Source organism: Ochotona princeps, chromosome 12 (assembly GCF_030435755.1).
Source record: "Ochotona princeps isolate mOchPri1 chromosome 12, mOchPri1.hap1, whole genome shotgun sequence".
In the NCBI taxonomy this organism is placed as follows: domain Eukaryota; kingdom Metazoa; phylum Chordata; class Mammalia; order Lagomorpha; family Ochotonidae; genus Ochotona; species Ochotona princeps.
In genome coordinates, this window is record NC_080843.1 from 67,667,233 (window position 1) to 67,687,964 (window position 20,732).

Here is a 20,732-nt window from a genome sequence, read left to right on the forward strand (position 1 = left end):
AAGCACCTGCAATTGGGAACTTTGCACAGTAGACCAGCGGGACATTCTTTGCTGAGATCTCTCTGCCTCTTCAAAGGAAAGTAGAAGAATGAATCATTTCAACTCTTAATGAAAAAGGAGCTCACATTAAGTTTTTTTTTCTTTTGTGTTTTTTTTCTTTTGTTTTCCTGTTTAAGGTCCAATTTGGGTCCTTTTGTTTTTGGTGGGGGGGGGGGGGGATGTTGAACCTCCCACAGAGTAGTCTAGAGTGATAGGAATTCATGTAGGTTACACCTTTTTGTCATATTTTTATAGCTAATTGTGTCAAAACCATTTGAGAGGTTTTTAAAGAACCTGAGCTTGAACAGGATGGAAAGCAGTGTGCTTGCCTGGCCATAGTCTAAAGTCTAAACACAGACTTTCCGTGGATTTCATATGCTGCTTATTTTTTCAGAATTTCAGCATATTTCTACTTTTTTTGACTGTTTTTTTCCTTTTGATAAGACTGTTTGGAAACTGTAGTAGTATTGGTGAATAGGAGAAGAAAACAGAAAATTAATGTAAAATATTTCCTAGTCTTATTAATTTTCTATTCCTCCCCCCCAACCGAGTGTGTAGTTCAGCTACTGTAACTTACAAGTTACAATTGGGTCCTTCTAAGGTAGCTTGGGGATTTGACTTAGTTGATCACTATTGCAATCAGAAAATAACACGACCTTCACACCTTGTGTAAATGTGACTTGTTCTGTTTTTACATTTGGAAAAGAAAGCAAGTGGACCTACTTATGAACTTGCTATTGGAGATGGGTCATCCTGCTGTAGCCACATGACTTAAAAACTCAGTTATTTCAGCGCTATGGCTCATCACAAATAGTAATGTTCAGAGACTAGTTTATTCAGAGTTTTTTTCCAGATCAAAGTTCTGTTTTGCACAGGGTGAGAACCTCTTAGGCAATTTTCTGATTGCTTTCTATTTTTATTTTATTATTTTTTTTAAAGCTGTGTTATTTTTTAGTTCTTCATGCTTTGGAAGTAACAGTTGAAGAGAGGTGAGGAAAGTTTGTGAAAATTGTGGTCGATGATTAGCTGCCACCTGCCTGAGGTGTCTTCTGAGAGGAACTAACCTCTTTGTGGTGCTAGAGCAAGGTCACTGGATAAAATAAAGAACAGGTAACCATCTTATTCCTTGTCTGCAAAGTTCTGCTTTACAATTAATAAACGCATCCTGTTCAGAGTCGTGTGAACCATGTTTAAAGAATGCTCTTGATTTTTGTTTTTGTTTTTTTTTTTTTTTTCCTTTTTTCTCAGAAACTAGTAAAGTGGACTATGTCCTTTTCCAAGCTGCCACGGCCATCATGGAAGCAGTGGTCCGAGAGTGGATTCTCTTGGAGAAAGGTAGCATCGAGTCCCTGCGGACATTCCTTTTAACCTATGTCTTACAGAGGCCTAAGTAAGTACTGGGGAGGTCCGGCTGCTCATGCGCCGTGGCTCAGCCTGTGTGTGTGTGTGTTTGTGTTTGTGTGTGTGTGTTTTCAGGACTTGACTTTCTTGATGTTTTTTTTCAGTAGAGACATTTGCGGTTAAGTTCTGTATGCTTGTATGTTTTGTTGTTGTTGTAAGAGGTCATTGTTTAGAAAGTGAGAGGGGGGGAATAGAGACAAATCTTCAGTCTGCTGATTCACTCCTTAAATAACCATAATGACTGGCCATAGGCCAGGCCCAAGTCAGGAAACAGGGAGCTTCTTCCAGGTCTCCCACGTGAGTGCAGGGGCCCAAGCACTCGGGCCATCCTTCTTTCCTACCCCCTCCCCCTTTTTTTTAAGGTTTATTTTTAAATTTTTATTGGAAAGTTAGATATACAGAGAGGAAGAGCCAGAGAGGAAGATCTTCCGTCTATTGATTGTTGAATCATTCACTCCCCAAGCAGCCGCAACAGCCGGAGCTGAGCTGATCAGGAGCCAGGGGCCTCCTTCAGATCTCCCACATGGGTGCAGGGTCCCAAGGTTCTGGGCCGTCCTCAACTGCTTTCCCAGGCCACAAGCAGGGAGCTGGATGGGAAGTAGAGCTGCCGGGATTAGAACTGGCACCCGTATGGGATTCCAGCATGTGTAAGGCAAGGACTATAGCCGTTAGGCTATGGCACCAGGCCCTCGGGCCATCTTTCATTGCTTCCCCAGGCCATTAGCAAGCAGATGATTTGGAAGTGGGTTAGCCCCTACTTCAAAAGGTGCCCATATGGAGTCAGTGACTTTGCACCGTATCCCACAAAACCAGACCCACAGATTTTGCGTTTTTAATAACTGTATTGTGATTGTAGGTTGTTTCGGAGTTTATTGAGACAGGGCCTTTAGTTAGGTTTATTCTCAATTTGTTTTTGTTTCTCTGAATCTAATGCTGGATATTAGGATTTTTTTTGTTATTGTTGAATTCTGAATAATTCGCCTCTAAATTAAGGTCTATCTGAGAGTTCCTCAAAACTCATTTAAGGGCCCGGCGCCCTGGCCTAGTGGCTAAAGTCGTCACCTTGATCACCCAGGATCCCATATGGGCGCCGGTTCTTTTTTTTTTTTTTTTAAAGATTTATTTTTATTACAAAGTCAGATATACAGAGAGGAGGAGAGACAGAGAGGAAGATCTTCCGTCCTATGATTCACCCCCCAAGTGAACCGCAACGGGCCGGTGCTGCGCCGATCCGAAGCCAGGAACCAGGAACCTCTTCCAGGTCTCCCACATGGGTGCAGGGTCCCAAAGCCTTGGGCCATCCTCGACTGCTTTCCCAGGCTACAAGCAGGGAGCTGGATGGGAAGTGGAGCTGCCGGGATTAGAACCGGCACCCAGGGCCCAGTGGCATGACCTAGCGGCTAAAGTCCTCTCCTAGAACGCCCCGGGATCCCATATGGGCACCGGTTCTAATCCCGGCAGCTCCACTTCCCATCCAGCTCCCTGCTTATAGCCTGGGAAAGCAGTCGAGGATGGCCCAAAGCCTTGGGAACCCTGCACCTGTGTGGGAGACCCAGAAGAGCTCCTGGCTGCTGGCTTTGGGTTGGCGCAGTACTGGCCGTTGTGATCACTTGGGGAGTGAATCATCAGAAGATCTTCCTCTCTGTCTCTCCTCCTCGCTCTATATAGCTGACTTTGCAATAGAAATAAATAAATCTTTTTTTAAAAACCTCATTTAATTGTTATTTTGTTGCATGGTATTCAAGTGTGATTATCTCTCTGAACATGTATTAAATAGTAATTGCTGTAATTTGTAGGTGAGAGCAGGAAAGAGGGAAAAATTAAGTACTATTAGCAAACTACATGTTATATTTATGCATGTATGTGGAAATACGTTTAGAAAGGTTTCTATAAGCTGAAGCACCACATTTTTCTACAGCTTCCTTTGAAGAAGACATCAATTTTGAGGAATTTTATTTCTGTGAATTTTCCTTTTATGTTATACGCATCTGAATTTAAACAGTTTATATGATTGTGTGCATTTAGTGCTTTTGTAATTGTTTTCTTTTTTTGAGATTTATTTTTATTGGAAAGGTGAATCAGATTTATGCAAAATAGAGAAAGAAAGATTTTTCCATTCACTGGTTCATTCCCCAAATTGCCGCCAACAGCCCGTGGTGAGCCAATCCAAAACCAGAAGCCTCTTCAAGGTCTCACATGCGTGTGCAGGGTCACAAGGCTTTAGTTCATCCTCTACTGCTTTCACAGGCCACGAGCAGGGAGATGGATGGGAAAGTATATCAGCCACAGCATGAACAGCCCATATGAGATTTACAACTGGCATTTATGAGGTGAGGATTAAACAAAAAGTTTAGTTGTACAAGTTTTTAAAGAAATTGATTTATTTAAAAAAAAAAAAACAGGCAGGGGCCAGTGCTTTTGTGCTGCAGGCTGGTTTTCTGATTGCAGTGCCACTGCCATGCCATTTGGGGTACCTGTTTGGGTCTCAGCTGCTCCACTTCCCATACAGCTCCCTGCCTGTGGCCTGGGAAAGCAGTCGAGGACAGCCCAAAGCCTTGGGTCCCCGAACCCAAGTGGGAGACCTGGAGGAAACTTGAGGCTCCTGGCTTTGGAGCAGCCTAGCGGTCACTGTGTAGACCATTTGGGGTGTGAACCAATGATGGAAGACCTCTGTCTTTCTCTGTGTTACTCTGCTTTTCCAGTAAAATAAAATTTTTAAAACAACAACAACAAAGGTTTTCAAATATCTCCTAAAATTCATGTTTGCAGTCTGTGCAATTGGGACATGTGTGCTGCTGTCCAAATTCAGTGTAGGAAAACTTAGGTCCAGATGTGTAGCTTTAGGAATAGTGATTAAGAATGATAAACAAAACAGGGGCTCGGCGGCGTGGCCTGGTGGCTAAGGTCCTCACCTTGATCCCATATGGCCGCTGGTTCTAATCCCGGCAGCTCCACTTCCTCTCTCTCTCCTCCTCTCAGTATATCTGACTTTGTAATAAAAATAAATAAATCTTTAAAATAAAAGAAAGATAAACATCTTCATAAAAGGCTTAAATGTAGTGTAGAAGACACTGTCCTGTATTTGTTCCTATGGATTGTTGAGTAACATAATCTTAGTTTGTAGTGTTTAATGGTGATTACTAACCTCCCGTGGACGCTTAGTGGAGTGCTCACTGCTTGCCACTTACAAGCGTGGATGAGGAAAAAGGTCAAAGTTAACTGCCTGTCAGCTTTAGGTTTATTGGAGAACGTGTCATAAATGAGGGGAAATGTGTATCTTTGGGGTGGAGCAGGGCTTATTTTTTCCCTTAGGTTTGCTAGAATAAGAAAGATTGAAACCTTTTGGCTTCTCCTTTGCGTTTTTTCAGGGTACTGATGTCCTTTAGTTGTGGCAGTATCTTGCCCGTTTGTTGTTTCCATTTGAGATATGCTGTTAGACCTAGCAAGGCTGTTGTCTGTATGTAAAGAAAGGCTTGGTGTGCGAAGTCTCCATCTGGCCAGTGAATGTTGGAGTATCTTGCTCATTCTCTTGAATGCATGATAACTTGCAAGGGTCAAAATTTCTCTTCCAGCAACCATGAAAGGCTGTGTTTAGCCTTGGTAGAATGATGCTTGTTTTGATCTCTCCACTATGCTAGTAAAATGCTTCAAGGCCAAGTTTGACAATGCATACTTATTGTTAAGCAGCTCATTTTTATACTCAGTCTCACTAAGACATTTTTGGGGCTTTTTTTTTTTTAAGATTTATTTTTACTAGAAAGGCAGAATTAACAAAGAGAAGGAGAGAGGGATAAAGAGGTGTCTTTCATTCCCTGGTTCTCTCTTTAAGTTGCTGCAAGCTGAGCTTTTCCAGTCCTCTCCACGAGGGCAGGGGACTCCAGGACCTGAGCCGACCTCCTCTGCTTTCCCAGGCTGTAGGCAGGGAACTGGATCGAAAGTAGAGCAGCTGGAACCGGTGTCCATATGATAAGCTGGCTCAGCAGGTGGAGGCTTAGCTGGCTATGCCATCATGCGGGCTTCAAGGATCAGTCTTTCCCGGAATTCATATGTGAGAAATTTAGCATGTTTTTTGAAAATAAAACTTGGATGCTACCTCACATGGTTAATGTGAGTATGCTATGAGGTCAGGGCTGTATTGCCTTCCCTGAGCCCATTGCCAGCCTGGCCTTGCAATGTTGGAGCTCTGCAGAGCTGGCCACACTGAAATAGGTGATGAATCTCTGTACGTGGCCTGCTGTGTTATCCAAAATAATCATATTCTAAGTAATTTTGGTGAGCTCAGAAACCTATTTTAAGGTTGCTTATATAGGTTTCTTTTTTTTTTTTTTTCATTTTTTTTTCAATGTGTATATATATAGGTTTCTGAAGTAGTTCATTTATATATTTCCCCCAGACTCTTTTTTTGGGGGAGAAAAAAAAGTAAAACTTTGAGCAAAGGTGCAAGGCTTAGCTAGTATGCTGTCACGTTTGATTTCTCGTTCGTATACATGCTGTCTTCATTGGAGGGCACCTGTAAGGCATCATGCTTGTTCTTGGCATATTTGGACATATCTTTGCAAGAACATGATCTCAAAACTATTAATATCATTAATATATCTTTCTGATTCCGTGTGCGTCAGCAGGAAGCTGGATTGTAAGTGGTGTAGCCGATACCCAAGCTGGCAGCCATGTGACAGGCTGGTATAGAGGCAGTGGCTTAGACACTGGGTGGAAAGCCTGCCGTCTGTAGTGTCCTCAAGTGGCAGTTGTAACATGAAGGGTGAGAATGGTGCTTCCAACCAGTTTCCATTGCTTAACCCTGTGACCCTGGACATACTAGTTAGTATATCACTTTTCTGATTATTAAATAAAATGGCCAAAAGTACTTAACTTAGCTTGTTGTAAGAATTGAGTTTATTAAATTTTTGTGAGGTTGGCTTATATTAAACCTGGCATATCATAACCATTTAATGGATGTTAGCGAAGCTTTATTCTCTTACTAATTTCTAATTTCGTCGACAGATGTTAATATCTTAAAAATAGGTTTTATGTCCATTTTTAATATTCACCCGAAGCACTGTGTACATTTTTTTTAAGATTTATTTTTATTTTATTTGAAAGGCAGAGTAATGAAAAGAGAGAGAAAAACAGGTCTTTCATTCATTGGCTCACTTTCCAAATGGCCATAATGGCAGGGATGGAGCCAGGCTAAATCCAAAGTCAGGAGCTTCTTCCTGGTCTCTCGTGTGAGCTCAGGGACCCAAACACTGGGCTGTTCTCTGCTGCTTTCCCAGGCGCATTAGCAGGGCGCTGGATCAGAAGTGGTGCAGCCAAGGCTAAAACCATGACCCATGTGTGGTGGGGGCATTGCAGGCACTGGCTGAATCTTCTGTGCACAGTGCTGGCCCCATACACTTTCTAATAGTAGTCAATATTTATGAAATAATCTGTTGAACCCAAAATCTGTTATCTTTAAACAGCTAACATTCCGGTGCATACTAGGATTCCTGCATTTGCTAAATGAAGAATGAGTAATTCTAGTCTTATTTTTTAATCCTTATTTATTTATTTATTTATTTGAAAGAGAGACGTAGAAGCAGAGATCTCCGTCTGCTTATTCACTCCCTCAGTGCTGTCACAGGCAGGGCTGGGTCAAACTGAAGCCAGCAGTGAGCAGGAAGATCCAGGTCTTGCACGTGGACGGGGGTTCCCATCTGAGTTATCACCTGCTTCTTCACGGGGTGCCCGTTAGCAGGAATTGGGAGCAAAACTGGGACTTTGACCCGCATACTCTGATGATGGGATTCAGGTGGCCTAAGAGGCTTACCTGCTGCACGCAACACCCAGCCTTGGGCGTGTGCTATGAATGAATGCTTTTCACGTTAGTGTTGACATAGGGAGCCATGTTCATTCATTTGCGTTACGTATGATAAATTCCTAATATGGCAGACAGCGTGCAGTGGTGTGCACTGAGTGGTTGACTCATCTGGGAGCTCAACAGTAGCCACTGCAGCATCTTGCTAATGCACGCCCTGAGAGTCAGTCTTGGTGGTTTTCATAACTGAGTTCCTGCCCCCAACATGGGGTTACCTAGGTTAAGTCATTGGCCTTCAACCTCTGTCTGGCTGTTGGCATGCATTGGGGAAGTGAATCAGTACATTGGAGTATTTCCCTTTCCTGCTGCCTATCTCACTCCCTCCCCCCAGTTTTTTTTTCCCTAAATAAATTGAACAACAGGTAAATTGGGGGACATTTCTCTGGGAGCTCAGGATGTGTATCTCGCTAAGGGGTTTGGGCTTATCCCAAGGGCCCAAGATTGTTATGTCTTTGTGGCATTGTATAGTCTGGATTATATAAATGCAGGGTTGTGGGTTTTTTTGGTTTTGGTGGTTTTTGTTGGTTTGTTTTTTACCTTCCCTTTATGAAAAGCTTGTGAAAAGACAGTCAATCTTGCGTGCTCTTGTAGTGAAGGGGCTTTGTGAAATCTTGTTTGGAATTGGTGTTCTTGGAATTTGCATTGAGAAACAGAATCTAGATAGGAAAGCTTGTTTAGCTTTTTTTTTTTTTTTAAATTCATATGTTTACATAATTTTGTATTTTACATAGCTAGCATGTTGACTTTTTAAGTAAGAAGAAATGGGGTTTAGGGTTACACAACTTGTTGAAGATGGTTGCTAGACTGGAACTGGCCTTCCAGTTAGTGGAACGTAATGGTTTTTCTCCAGAAATTTAACAGGAAGCCGGTATATATCTGTTTGAACATTGCCTGAAACAGCTAATAGTTATGCAGTTCTGTTTATGCACCAGACATTGTTCTGAGATATCCCAACAATTCTAGTAGTGTTGTCTCTATTCCACTCATCAGAAAACTGAAGTTTTAAATGTTCATTGTCTTGGCCTGAGCTCAAACCAAGTGTTTTAGCTTTTGGAATCTCAATATATATATTCAGTTCATTATATATTTCAAATATAAGCAATGTTGTTAATAGCTTTCGAAGTGGCAAAAAAAATTGAAGGGTATTTTTTATCTTAGATTTAGATAAACATTTCACAATGATTTTTTTGTTTTACAGCCTGCAGAAGTATGTTCGGGAACAGATTCTGTTAGCAGTAGCAGTAATTGTAAAACGAGGATCATTAGATAAATCAATTGACTGCAAAAGCATTTTTCATGAAGTCAGCCAGTTGATAAGTAGTGGCAATCCCACTGTGGTAAGTCATGCTTGGTGCATTTATATTTTTATTTTGTTTTACATAAGTCCCATAGCAATACTGGTAAATGTCTTCAAAAAAGTACACAAGCTAATAAATGAAGCAATTTTCATTCAAGTCTTTTATCATACATACACACAAAATAGATTGGACATTGTGTTTTCACTTGATTCATTATTTTAACGTTTGCAAATGTTGTAAGCTGGGATTACCGTGATACTCCTAGCCATTTCTGTTGACTGTTTCCCTCCATTTTAATAAACTTTTGACAATTCTAGATTAAGGAAATATTTGGATAAAACATAAAATGATTTCTGGCATTAGAAAGTCAGTACGTGTCGCTATGCTAATAAGCCAAGGTATAGTCTTAATTTCCAGGCTGTGTTGCCAAGTGAAAAGATGAGGGGCCGTTGTTCTGGACTGTTTTATTTTGGGGGGCATGGTTTTCCTCCTCTAGTCTTCTGCCCATCTTTGGAGAGCTAGGGTGGGCCTCGAGCCTGGCTTTGGCTGTGGGAAGACCTGGATGGGCCGCTGAGGGTCAGCGGGAGGCCTTGTTTTAGGAGCTGAGACCTTTAGTTTGTATTGTGCTAGCTGATCATTCTGATTCTCTGGCATGACATTTTTCAATTGGAGTATAGAATTCCCCCCTCCCTTTTTTTTTTAAACTTTTTTTTTTAAGATGTATTGTACTTTTTAATTGGAAAGGCAGACATACAAAGAGGAGAAGTTACAGAAAGATCTTCCGTTTGCTGATTCACTCCCCAAGTGACCACAATGGCTGATCCGAAGCCAGGAGCCAGGAGCTTCTTCTGGGTCTCCCACCCAGGTGCAGGGTCCCAAGGCTTTGGGCCGTCCTTGACTGCTTTCCAAGGCCACAAGCAGGGAGCTGGATGGGAAGAGGTGCAGCCAGGACCCGAACCGACGCCCATATGGGATCCTGGCGTGTGCGAGGCAATGATTTAGGCACAAGGCTATCGAGCAGGGCCCTGGTTTTTTCACTTTCACAGTTGTTTTTCTTCTCAGCCATTTGAAAGATAATCTGTGTGAAGATAAATGTGTTTTTAAAGCAGAGTTACACAGAGAGGGAGAAACTAAAAGAACATCCTCCATCTTGCCATGGTGGTTGGAACTGGGTTAGGCCAAAGGCAGGTGCCAGAAACTCCTTCCGGCTCTCCTGTGGAGTAATGGACCCAGGTCCTTTCCAAGGTGCAATAGCAGGAGTGGGGTTCTAAGTGGAGCAGTGGAGACTCAAACCTGTGCTCCTGGGGGACAGCAGCATCACAGGCTGTGGCTTAACCTGTTATACCACAACGTTGGCCCCAGAGTTTTTTGGTTTTTCTTTTGTTGTTGGTTGTTGTTCATTTATTTTATTTTTATTTGAAAATCATCTACAGAAAGTAGGGAGACAGGTGTTTTATCCACAGAGGCTAGAGCAGAGCTGATCCAAAGCCAGGAGTTTCATGCGGCCTCCCATGTGGGTTTAAGGCCTCATGGAGTTGAGCCATCCTCCACTGCCTCAGGCCAGCCAGGAGCTGGTCTGAAAGTGGAGCCAAGCGGTGCATGTCTGGGATGTTGGTGCATGGGAGGCTCAGCGTGCTGCACCACATTGCTGGCCCCTTGTTTTAGTTTTTGATTTATGCAATACAACAACTGTTTACATATATTTATATATATTTGCGTTAGGTGAATTTTGAAGTGATCTCGATATGATATAAAGTCCGGGAGTGTGCATGAGTTGCTCTCGTATGATGCCCTCTTTCCGAAGAGTTTTGTGCATTTGAGGATTGTGGTGTTCCTGTCGGTCCAGGAGTCAGTCCCCTGCTGTCACGGAGAGGTGGCTGCGTGTGCTTCCAAACTAAGAGTCACTCGCACAGTCCAGTGGGCTGTTGTGGAGGGCCGAGGAGAGAAGAAATGGTGGATACACACAGCCCAAACTAGAAGGGGAGAGATTGGGACTGCCTGCTCCTTGGAAATACTGTACAAGCCCCTAATGGACTGAGTCAGTTTCTCTAGATTTTGCCCAAAGATATCTTGTATTTTGACAATCCTGCAGTTCTAAGAGGGTTTTTCACACTTCAGGAACGTGACCAGTAACTCTGAGAGCCCTGTCTGTTCCTGCCTGATGCCTGATGGTGATTTCGGTGTTGGGGTGGAATTTCTGTGGCCTGCCCTCATCCCCTACAAGCAGCTTCTTGGCACGGACTCTGCAGACACAGGATCAAGAGTCCCTAGCCTCTCTGAGGAATGAGCACACACTCAGGACCGAGCCCTCTGCTCGCTCGCTTTCCCCTGGGGTAATCCGACCTAACACAGAGTAGCCTCAACTGCAGCCTGGCAGTGGGAGGTGTTTGAACCACTGAAGTAACTGGTGTTCTGAGAATGACTGCAACAGATGTAGCTATTTAGTTAGAAATTGGTACTCTATTTATAGAATATACAGTTTGAGAAGATTCTCGTGAAATAAATATTTTATTAAACGCGAATTCTCATAGTACAGCTAAGAGCTTTAGTAATAGGAAATCAGTAGTAGACGTAGATTTAATTTTGATTACAGGATGATATTATTTTGGTGACCGCCCCCCATAGGAAGCATTAAACTGCAAATATGTTCTCTACATGTATGTGGCAAGTGAAATGTGTACACTGTGGCCCTCTGTGTGTCTTCACTCTTGGACAGTTGGTAGTCACTGTGTGAACACAGAGCAGTAAGACATCTTAGTTCACTTTCCTCTCTAATCTTCTGTCTTGAATGACTACTAGGAATTTGTAGGAGTCGTTCAAGAATTTACACGAGATTTTTCTTAATCTCAAAGATATGAGTAGCAGTGGAAGAGAGAATTAAAATCTCAGAAAATAGCGTGGTAAAATGATCAGACACTAATCTAGCATGTTGTTAGAAAGTTTCTGTATAGAGGTGGTTTTAAGAAATAAATACTTGTGATGATGAGCTAAATAACTGTTGGCTTTGTTTCGCTGAGGCAGAAATTGACCTCATGAACAACTGTTAGGTAACTGACCTTCCTGTCCCACTGCTCCTGTAATGATGTGTCCATCAGCTCTCACTGCCTCTTGGTGGTGTTTTCCTGTTGGTGCAAGCGGTGGGATGCAACTCTGACACTCAGGTGTCGATTCCACCTTAAGAGTCTCATGTTCTACCGACTGAGCTAGCCCGGCCCCTTCAGTTCCACTCTTAACTGCCACTTGCCTAACTGACAAATCATTTAACTTCTGTAGGTATTCGTTTCAAAGGCTGCTCCTGGGCAATTGTCTGCTCTTAGCTCGCTCATAGTTTCTCACACATTTCTTTATAGAATCTTGGGAAGCAAACTAGTAAATCATCCCTTTCTGTTCATATTGAAAAGAATATTTTCCATTTTGTTATTATCCATGAGTAAAACAAACAATTTCTATGCTTAAAAACAACTCAGATAGCTGATGGATACATTTGATTGCTTTAACAAGTGTCTTACAGTCTTGGTTCTCTACATAGTTTTGTGAGAAGACTAGGTTTAATTTGTAAATATTTTGTGAGGGGGTGCTATTTCTAAGAACAGTTTTCTGTATATTGCAGTGCATTCTTAGTGTGGTTGGGCTTGTGTGATTGTCCAGTAATGTATTGTTTCATGTCTGTCTTTGTTTCCCTTTCATAATTATGAAGGTTACTGTGGTTACCTCATCTCCTTAGTGATAGTATCAAACTTGCTCTCAATATTAATTTCAAGGGAGTATGGAAACTTTCTTTCCTAGGAATATAACAGAACTTGTAAAATCTTAAGCTAACATCTAAGCTGGAAATGTGATCTGTTTCATGTTTGCCTTCTTTCCTCTACAACTGGTGGACATACATTAACTCACTTTTAAAGCTGTTTAATTTAGCATTTAAGCCTGCTTTCTTCCTCTTTGCCTGCTAGAGAGAAGTGGGTGAGAAATTCACTTGTCTGCAGCAGTGCTGCCCCTGGATGTGGTAGCCAAGTTAATCTCTCTTATCACAAGTCTCATTGATGTTTGCTTAGAAGAACAGCTGGAAGTCTGCTTTATGTATGGCAACCTTTCATAAAGTTTATTCTTGGTAGTAAAGCTTCTGGGGTAAGAGCCAGGCTATTATAAGAGACAATCCTCTCTCTGAACAAGAGCATTTTATTTTGTCAGCTGGAGTTAGTGTTTTGAGTGTCGTGGGCTTATGACAGTAAGCTGGTGAGTAAGGCAAGGGAACTATGAAGGACGTTTTTCCACTAGCGTGAAATTAATGACTGTTGGAAATGAGAATGCCGCTCTAAGACGGCCCGTGCCAAAGCTCGAGTTACTGAATTGTTAGTGAGTTTAACTTGGGAATCTTCTGTGCTGCAAAGAATGAAGGTACATTAGACTTTTTCATAATCTCGAGATCTACACACGATATGTTGATTTCTTACCTTCCATCATGTTAGCATTGTGTTGATCATAGAAATTAACATCAGTTCATCAATCCAAGCAATGATTACTGAACATTTACATTATTTCTTTTAATGATACTTTAGTTATGATTCTTTTAAAAAGTGAAATAATTTTGGTGGAATGTATAAAACAACAGAAAAATGAAGACCAAGAAAAAACAAAAACAAAACAGTGGGGTTTTTTTTCAAATAATAATTTTACACTAGAAATACTGTTGCCACTTTACCTTGTTATAACCTGCTACAGTTATACAGTATTTACACATGCATAAATTAATTTGAATTTTAGAGCAACCATAGGAGTTGAACAGGGTAGAGGGTAGTAGCCTTTTTTATAAATGAGAAATCTATGACCACACTATACGAAGGACTTTTTCCCTGGGAATCTTAAATACAAGCCTGTTCTGATTCCTCAGTACAGATCAGCAGAATTCTTGTATCGGACTCCAGAAACGGTCTTGCCGTGTGTTCTTATTTATAACTTAGTTTAGATATAGTTTTAACAGCTTACGTTATTTGTTTTCTAACTTGGTGACAAATGAAACTGATCCATCTAGAAACTGTTGATGTAGTCCAGTTGCCAGCAGCAGTGACTGATGGACCAGAGTGGCTTAATGGAGAAAAGCTACGGAGCAGACATAAATCACAAAACCTTGGCATCTGGTGCTGTTTTGTCAGAGCCCTTTAAGTAGTAGCTTTTCTATAACATGACAATTGCATGGGATAATATTTTTTTAAAGATTTATTTCTTTTTTTGGGAAGGCAGATTTACCGAGAGTAAAGACGGAGAGATCCTATCTACTGGTTCACTCTCCAAGTGGCCACAACAACCAACGCTGAGCTGATCCAAAACCAGGAGCATCCAGGTCTCACACACGGGTGGAGGTCCCAAGGCTTTGGGGGCATTCTCTACTGCTTTCCAAAAAAATAAGCAAGGATTTGGATTGGAAGTGGAGCAAATGGAACATGAACCAGTGCCCATAGGGGATGCTAGCACTTGCAGGTAGAGGGTTAATCAGTTGAGCCATCATGCTGGCCCTAATGTCTTTGGAAATCTTAAGAATTATACTAAGGATTTATGCCAGTCTTTAATCAACTTTGATCTGATTTCATTGAAATATACAGCAGCGTTGTTTCTGCCCATCTCACAGTCCCTCTTTGTAAGACAGAGGAACCTGCAGTTTTAGCCAGGACAAGGGGCAGAGAAGCAGCAGCAGGTAGAGGTGTAGTGACGGGGGCTTTATAAGTCATACTCGTGGGGTGACCACGGAGAATTTGAGGCACCTGGATAGGAATCTTCTGTGGTCTGTCCCGGAAGGAGCTGTCTCTGCTGCCTTGGCAGCTCATTTTTGGCTTGCTCCCCTGGCTGTCTTCATCCCAACATAATGTGAGCGTAACTTCATTTGAAGGGGATTTAATCAGTAAGTCAATGCTGAAAATGAGTCAACAGTTTTTGGAAATGAATCCTAGGTATTTTATGATGTATTTAATCCCCGTATTAACAGGGAGAAGTACTTTGTTGATACGTGAAAGTACTTCATTCTCTTAATGTATAATCACTGCTTAGTGACGCCTCCTTCTCCCAATGAATGCATCTATTCATTCCGTACCTTTGAGGCAGACTAGTATAGTCTAATTAATACTTACAGTGTTAATCTCATCCTTACAGGACATCCACATTAAGGAGAAATTTAAACTATTTGATATCTTTCAATGGTGACAATCTTACTGAATTTTAGTTCTTTGAAAGCTGAAGATTTTAGGTATGATTAAAATCAGAATATCTGATTATAGGTAGTAACCTCTAACTGTTGCACGTAATAGTTTATTATGTGTGTTTTAAGTCTAAGTGCTATTTCAAGTAGAAAACACTGTTTTAAAGATTTCTCTTCATAAAAATAACATAGAACACAAAACATGGTTTATAGCAGTGATGTATAAACTATGTATATCTGTACATTCAAAATTGGAAAGTTAAGTAATTTTTCTTGTGTGAAGATATACTGGTTTTTATTTGCTTTTTTGTAGGATGGAGTTTTTTAAGAACGAAAGATTCTTATGTAAGCCTTGTTGTAGCATCTTTTGTTCCTAATTCTCATGTGATAAGTGTCTTATTCACTCTCATGGGGTGGATTTAGTCCTTGGGTTGTACGCTGCTTTCAAGGTTATGTGTTTTGAGGGTTACAGCTGATCCCTTCTCACTGGAGCACCGTGCCTGTGTGATGAGGTTTGCAGTGAAGGAATTTGAGGCCTTGTTCTGACCTGCAGCCTTCCATCAGGCCCTTGCCTGTCCTCGCTGCCTTTCCCCTGCGTTCATTTCTCTCGTATTTTGACCCTAAGTCCATGAAGGTAGTCTTATTTGTTAATTTCACATAAATTAAAACTTTATTGTGAGTATAAGCCACTAGATGTGTTACTAAAAATTTGTACATGATCACAGTTAAAAATATGCCTTTTATTTTGTTGAATATACCAAAAAACACTCTGGCAAGAGTAAAATGTGGGAAATTGTTATAGATTCTTTATTTGTAAGAATGGGAGCGGTTTGTGTTTACTGAGTGCTCCTGAATTCTTTTAGCTTGCATGGTTTGTGTAAGTTGTGCATGAATTGCTTTTAGCATATTATTTCATCTGAGATTCTAAAATTTTTTATTTTTTTAAAAGATAGGCTTTCTTAGCCATCTAGATAGCTGTTCATAATGCTAAAGTCTTAGAAAAGGACAGGTGAAAAGCTGAAACCAAGACTTAAAAAAGTAAGGGCTACTATAAATCATTTTCAGGATCATAGAATCTTGGAATTTCTTTTGTTAGAGCATTGTGAATTAATTTTTTCCCTCTGAATACTGTTAATTTTATTTGATACCTGCTTTTTCCATCGAAGTGAAAGCCATTTTTTTTTTCTTTAAACATTCATTTATTTGAAAGAGTTACAGAGAAAGAGCTAGAGGTATCTTTCATCGGCTGGCTCACTGCATTGTAGCTGGATTTAAAAATCACATCAGTGAGTCCTGGTGTTACTTAAATGTGAAGTGTGGATTACAGGTGCTTTAATCATTGATCACCATTTTAAAAGAAAGCCATGGTTTTTTTTAAAAATTACTGTTTTGTTGATGGAAAAATGAAGGGATGATACTTGACGAGTTCCTAAGATCCATTTAAAGTGTAAAATGACAGGAATATATGATCAACTGTGTTCTCTGTAAGAGGCATAAAGCTTGATATGTTAGAGCTCGTTTCTGTGTCTGGTATGGTCAGGGTCCTGGGGCCATGGCAAGGCAGTTAAATAGGTACACTTCTCTTGATAATACGGGAAGGAGGAATTGTTTTCCTGTTATCACAGATGTGTAATTTGCAGTAAATTTACGGTGCTTTTAAGTTAAACAGGAGAACTTAGGGAACTTTTATCCTTGTAGAAGCACCATTGCTACTCCTAACTCCCCAGGGAATTTGTATTACTTCCTGGTATGGAAAGACTAGGAAACTATTGTAAAAATGATGTAGTATCCCTTTTTTTCCCTAAATATTCCTTATACAGTCATGCTTGTTTTAGTTGAGGTTAAGAAGCCCAACTGGGATTCAGTTTTTATTTTCAGGAATTTTTATACATAGACAGTAATAGGTAAATAGTACGTTAATCAGTCATGTAGACATCACTCACCTTCAACAAATTGGGCAATCTGTAGGACATTCATTGTATGTTATTTGCCAAGAATTGCCAAGATGAGCATCTGTAAGGTCAAGGTACCAACATCAGAAGCATTTCTGAACAAAGACGTTGCAGTTGGTGGGTGGGTAGGACTGTGTTCAGCTGTTGTATAAGCTCGCATAAATAGTATCATCGCGTCTTTAATCTTTCGGTTGTTCAGAGGTAGTGTGCATATTTCTGTTTAACCCCTGGAAACGTGCCAAAATAATTGGTATCTTTTCCCCATCCCTGGTACCTTGACTGTAAATAGTTCTGAATAAAGTCAGTGAGTTGATAACAGGAGCATGTCGCATAGAAACAATAAGAAGGAAAATCTTAGGTTTTTATTTTCAGAACTCTAAAGTGTTTCTTCCCTTGTCAACATTTTGGAGACCATAAAAATCCCTTTGACTTTTCATCTGTAAACGTCAGAACTTGGTGTCAGATTGGCTCACATCTCAGTTGTTTCAGGGTTGTAAAGTGGGAAATAGGACTTCTTGTGTGAACTAAGCGAAATACTGCATGAAGCCATCCTTATTTTCAAATACCACTTAAATTCTATGATAGAGCAGACATTCAAGTCTGAGGTGGACTTTTACATTCATAGTACAGAAAGTACCATCAGCATACACCAGGTGAAGGGAGAGCTTCTGACTAGTAGAGAGACTGTCTGAAGATGTAGTGCAACACCTAAAGACAAATTGTTTCAGCATTATGGAGCAAGTGTTGTATTGAAAGTCACGTGGAAAAAATGCTCAACTATTTCTTACTAAATAATTACAGCAAACTCTGGCCTGTTCGATTCTAACTGCATTATTGAGTGAATTCTCAAGTTCAAGTAAAACTAGCAACATTGGACTGAGCATGGAATTCCATGGTAACTGCAAAAGGATTTTTCAGGTATCAGTATTTTTCTTGTGTTTGAATACAGGATCAAGTTGCTTTCTAATGCATCTTTATGACGGGATGAGAAAACTTATTTATGTTGATGAATGATAACCTGTATTTGAAGATTTGTATTGCTTTCATAGGGTCTAATAAAATGATTGGTTTGCTGAACGTAGTTGACGGTTTAAAATTGCTTTTTTAATTCTGATGCTTTCTTAAAATAATCAAGATCTTTGTTCTATGTGTCTTACTTTCTTTAGATGTAACTAATTCAATTGAAGAGACTCTGCTGGCCTTAAAAATAGGACTGGCAGAATGCCAAAGAGGGCCACGTAGTTAAAATGTTATTGCAGATGGTGTGGGCTCTTTGTCTCCTATGTATTGTTTGGCTCTGGAGTAAAGTTATGTGAAGGCATTGGCTTAAATCCTAGGGCTCTGCGCTATAGCAACTGACTCCTCCAGCTCCACACTACTTGTCAAAGGCTTGCTTCTCTATGGAGTAGCTTTTCTATTACAGTGAATGTATTCAAACTGGTGTCACTTGAAAGCATACTGTGTTATAGAGGCCAAGCAGAGGCATAGAAATGGAAAATATTCTTAAGGAAATGGGAATTTGCCCTGGCAACGTGAAGGTTTTTGTTTGTCTTATTTTATGATTCTCAAAGGAAATGTGCTTTGAGTTAAGTTTTCAGTGCAAAGATGTCTGTGGTTTGCCTACTATAGGAAGAAGACCTCCGTCAGATCTTCATGTTAACTGTTGAGGTTCTGCAGGAGTTCAGCAGGCGGGAGCACCTCAGTGCACAGCTCTCCTCCGTGTTTCAGCGTTACCTGGCGCTCGCCAATCAAGTCCTGAGCTGGAACTTTCTTCCTCCAAATTATATCCTTTTCACAACTCACTATTGTGGTAATTTTCATAGATGGCTTAATTGTGGCACGAATTAACTTATTCTTGCAGATTTTGTAAAGCATGTTGCTAAGAGTTTTTTTCTTTGAAGAAATAGGACTTACTTTATAGTTAGATTTTTTGAACTCCATTTGCTATGTTGTAGAGAAAGCTGAATACGTGGAAGTATTTGGTGGACAATGGGGCGTTTGCTGTTATTCCTTGGGAAGGAAAAGTGCAAAAGTAGAAACTGTTTTTGTAAAGAAACTAAATTTTTCTCCTTGCATTTGCAATGTGTCAGTTTATTTAACACTAGCTTTTCTTAAAGCTAATTTGGAGTGTTTTAATATTTATGGGTGTGATATTGTTTGATTGCAGGAGATAAATTAACAGTATATTTGTTCTTAGAAGGCCTTACCAATATAAAGAGGGAGATTTAATTTGGGGAATATTTGTTAGCAGTACGTAGTAAGTAGTACAAGAAAAGTGTAAGTCGATTTGATTACAGATGCGTATATCCACTGTTCTATCAGTTACTACAATGGAGAAATTTGTAATTTAGAAAGTAGTTTCTTGAGTTACCGTTCTAGAACATCTGTTACCTAATGATAAGTTGAGAGCAGTCCTACAGTGGCTACCCACTTGTCATAATGTAAATGGGACCCACCTGAGTTCAAGCCTTGTGCAAATTAACCTTTTCAAGTGTGATTTTTTCTGAAGGTAGAGTGATAATGCAGAATATTGTGCAAATTAAGTGAAATAACACATTAAACCATTTAGAACTGAGTTACTATTACTGGCTTCCTAATAGCCTCTGAATGCAATAGTTAGTTGTAAGCCTACTAGCTGCTTTATTCTCTTATTTCTAAAGTGAATATTGAACCTTCAGCCTGTCTGGAGTGTTGTTACGTCAGTCCTCTTTCAGAAGCCAATAAAGTCTGCTTAGGGGAGAGAGAACAAGCAGGCAGAGCTTGCTGAGCTGCCCATGAGGCTCAGGCGGCGACACATCCTTAGGACCGGGAGGCTCCGTGTTCAGGCGCCTCGTATTTAGCTGATCATGCTGGATTTAAATGATATGACTGGGTACGATACTATATTCTCTTTTCAGGTTGTTATGCTTAGAGAGTAGAAAACTAACTGTGATAAGCTGTATAAGTTTTCCAGTTTTCTTCTGGAAAGGCAGTCACAGGGAGTGGCTTTCAGGCAAGGATGGGGGTCTTTTCTGTTTTTCCTAATAATAGCTTTATTCTATTATTTTTGGTTGGCTTGAGGCATGCATTTCCTTAGGTTTGCCTTTTGAAAAATCTGCCCTCAGGGTGTTTCAGACATTTTGCTCCAGGTTATTTTTCACTTGTTTTTAAAGCTGGTAAGATGAATTTTCTTAATTTGGTGATAGGTGTAGGGGCTACTGCTGTAAAATCTTGCAGTGGGACTCAACACTGTGCTCCAGTTTCCTTTAAAAGATGAAAAAAAAGAAGAAGAAAAGCCCTTGAGGACAGACTTAGAAAACATCGGTCCATCTGGAGCTATCCAGACGTTAATTATATATGTAGGGAATATCAACAGAAGTTGCACTGCATATTTTGTAACCAATCTGAAAGTGTCTGTTTTAGGGAAAAACTGAAGTTGGCGGAGAGTGACTGCTTTGTAATGAGACGCAGTTCTTTGAGAGTTTGGAAACAAAGTTGAAGTAAAAGACACAGACACATAAAATATTTTATAAAGTGCTTACATTAAGCTTTGGAAAACCTGTCATCTGAAAATGAAAAGTGCTATTGTGATGTTGCCAAAGGGAAAAAAATCCTGGTTTGAAGAAAATCGATCTTCCTCTCTGGGATCTTCTGCTTGCTGACTCACGGGTGCCTGGGTTCTGGTGCTGCAGCAGGCTTTGGTAGAGCTCCACTTGAGCCTGAGTGCGGTTCAGCAGAGCAGTGCTTCCCTGGAATGGATTAGCTTTAACTACAGCAGGAAGACCTGGGCAGGACTGCAGTGTCAGCACTAACTACAGAAAGGAGTTCCAGAAAGGTCTGCCTTTCAATCAGTGAGCAAACCAGTTACCTAGCTTTGTCAACATGGATAGTGCTAATCAAATTGAACTTGGCTAAAATGTGTTAACTTGATGGCTTTCAAAGAATAATTTTATGTTGGGATAGACAAATACACTGTATATATATGTTTATTTTGTGTGAAATCTATTTAGAATGACATCTTG

The 20,732-nt window shown here is 40.5% G+C and overlaps 1 protein-coding gene across 2 annotated transcripts in view; it reads left to right on the forward strand.

Moving 5' to 3' along the window:
* Positions 1–20,732, forward strand: part of XPO4 (exportin 4) — a 101,859-nt gene that overhangs the window by 27,648 nt on the left and 53,479 nt on the right. Inside the window, exons 2-6 of one of the 2 annotated variants that reach the window (XM_058670986.1) lie at positions 995–1,149; positions 1,288–1,429; positions 8,493–8,631; positions 17,533–17,649; positions 18,361–18,514. In XM_058670986.1, the coding sequence (XP_058526969.1) occupies positions 1,335–1,429; positions 8,493–8,631; positions 17,533–17,649; positions 18,361–18,514 (505 nt within the window). In that variant the 5' untranslated portion in view covers positions 995–1,149; positions 1,288–1,334. The remainder of the gene's footprint in view (positions 1–994; positions 1,150–1,287; positions 1,430–8,492; positions 8,632–17,532; positions 17,650–18,360; positions 18,515–20,732) is intronic. The other variant, XM_058670987.1, reaches the window with a different exon arrangement.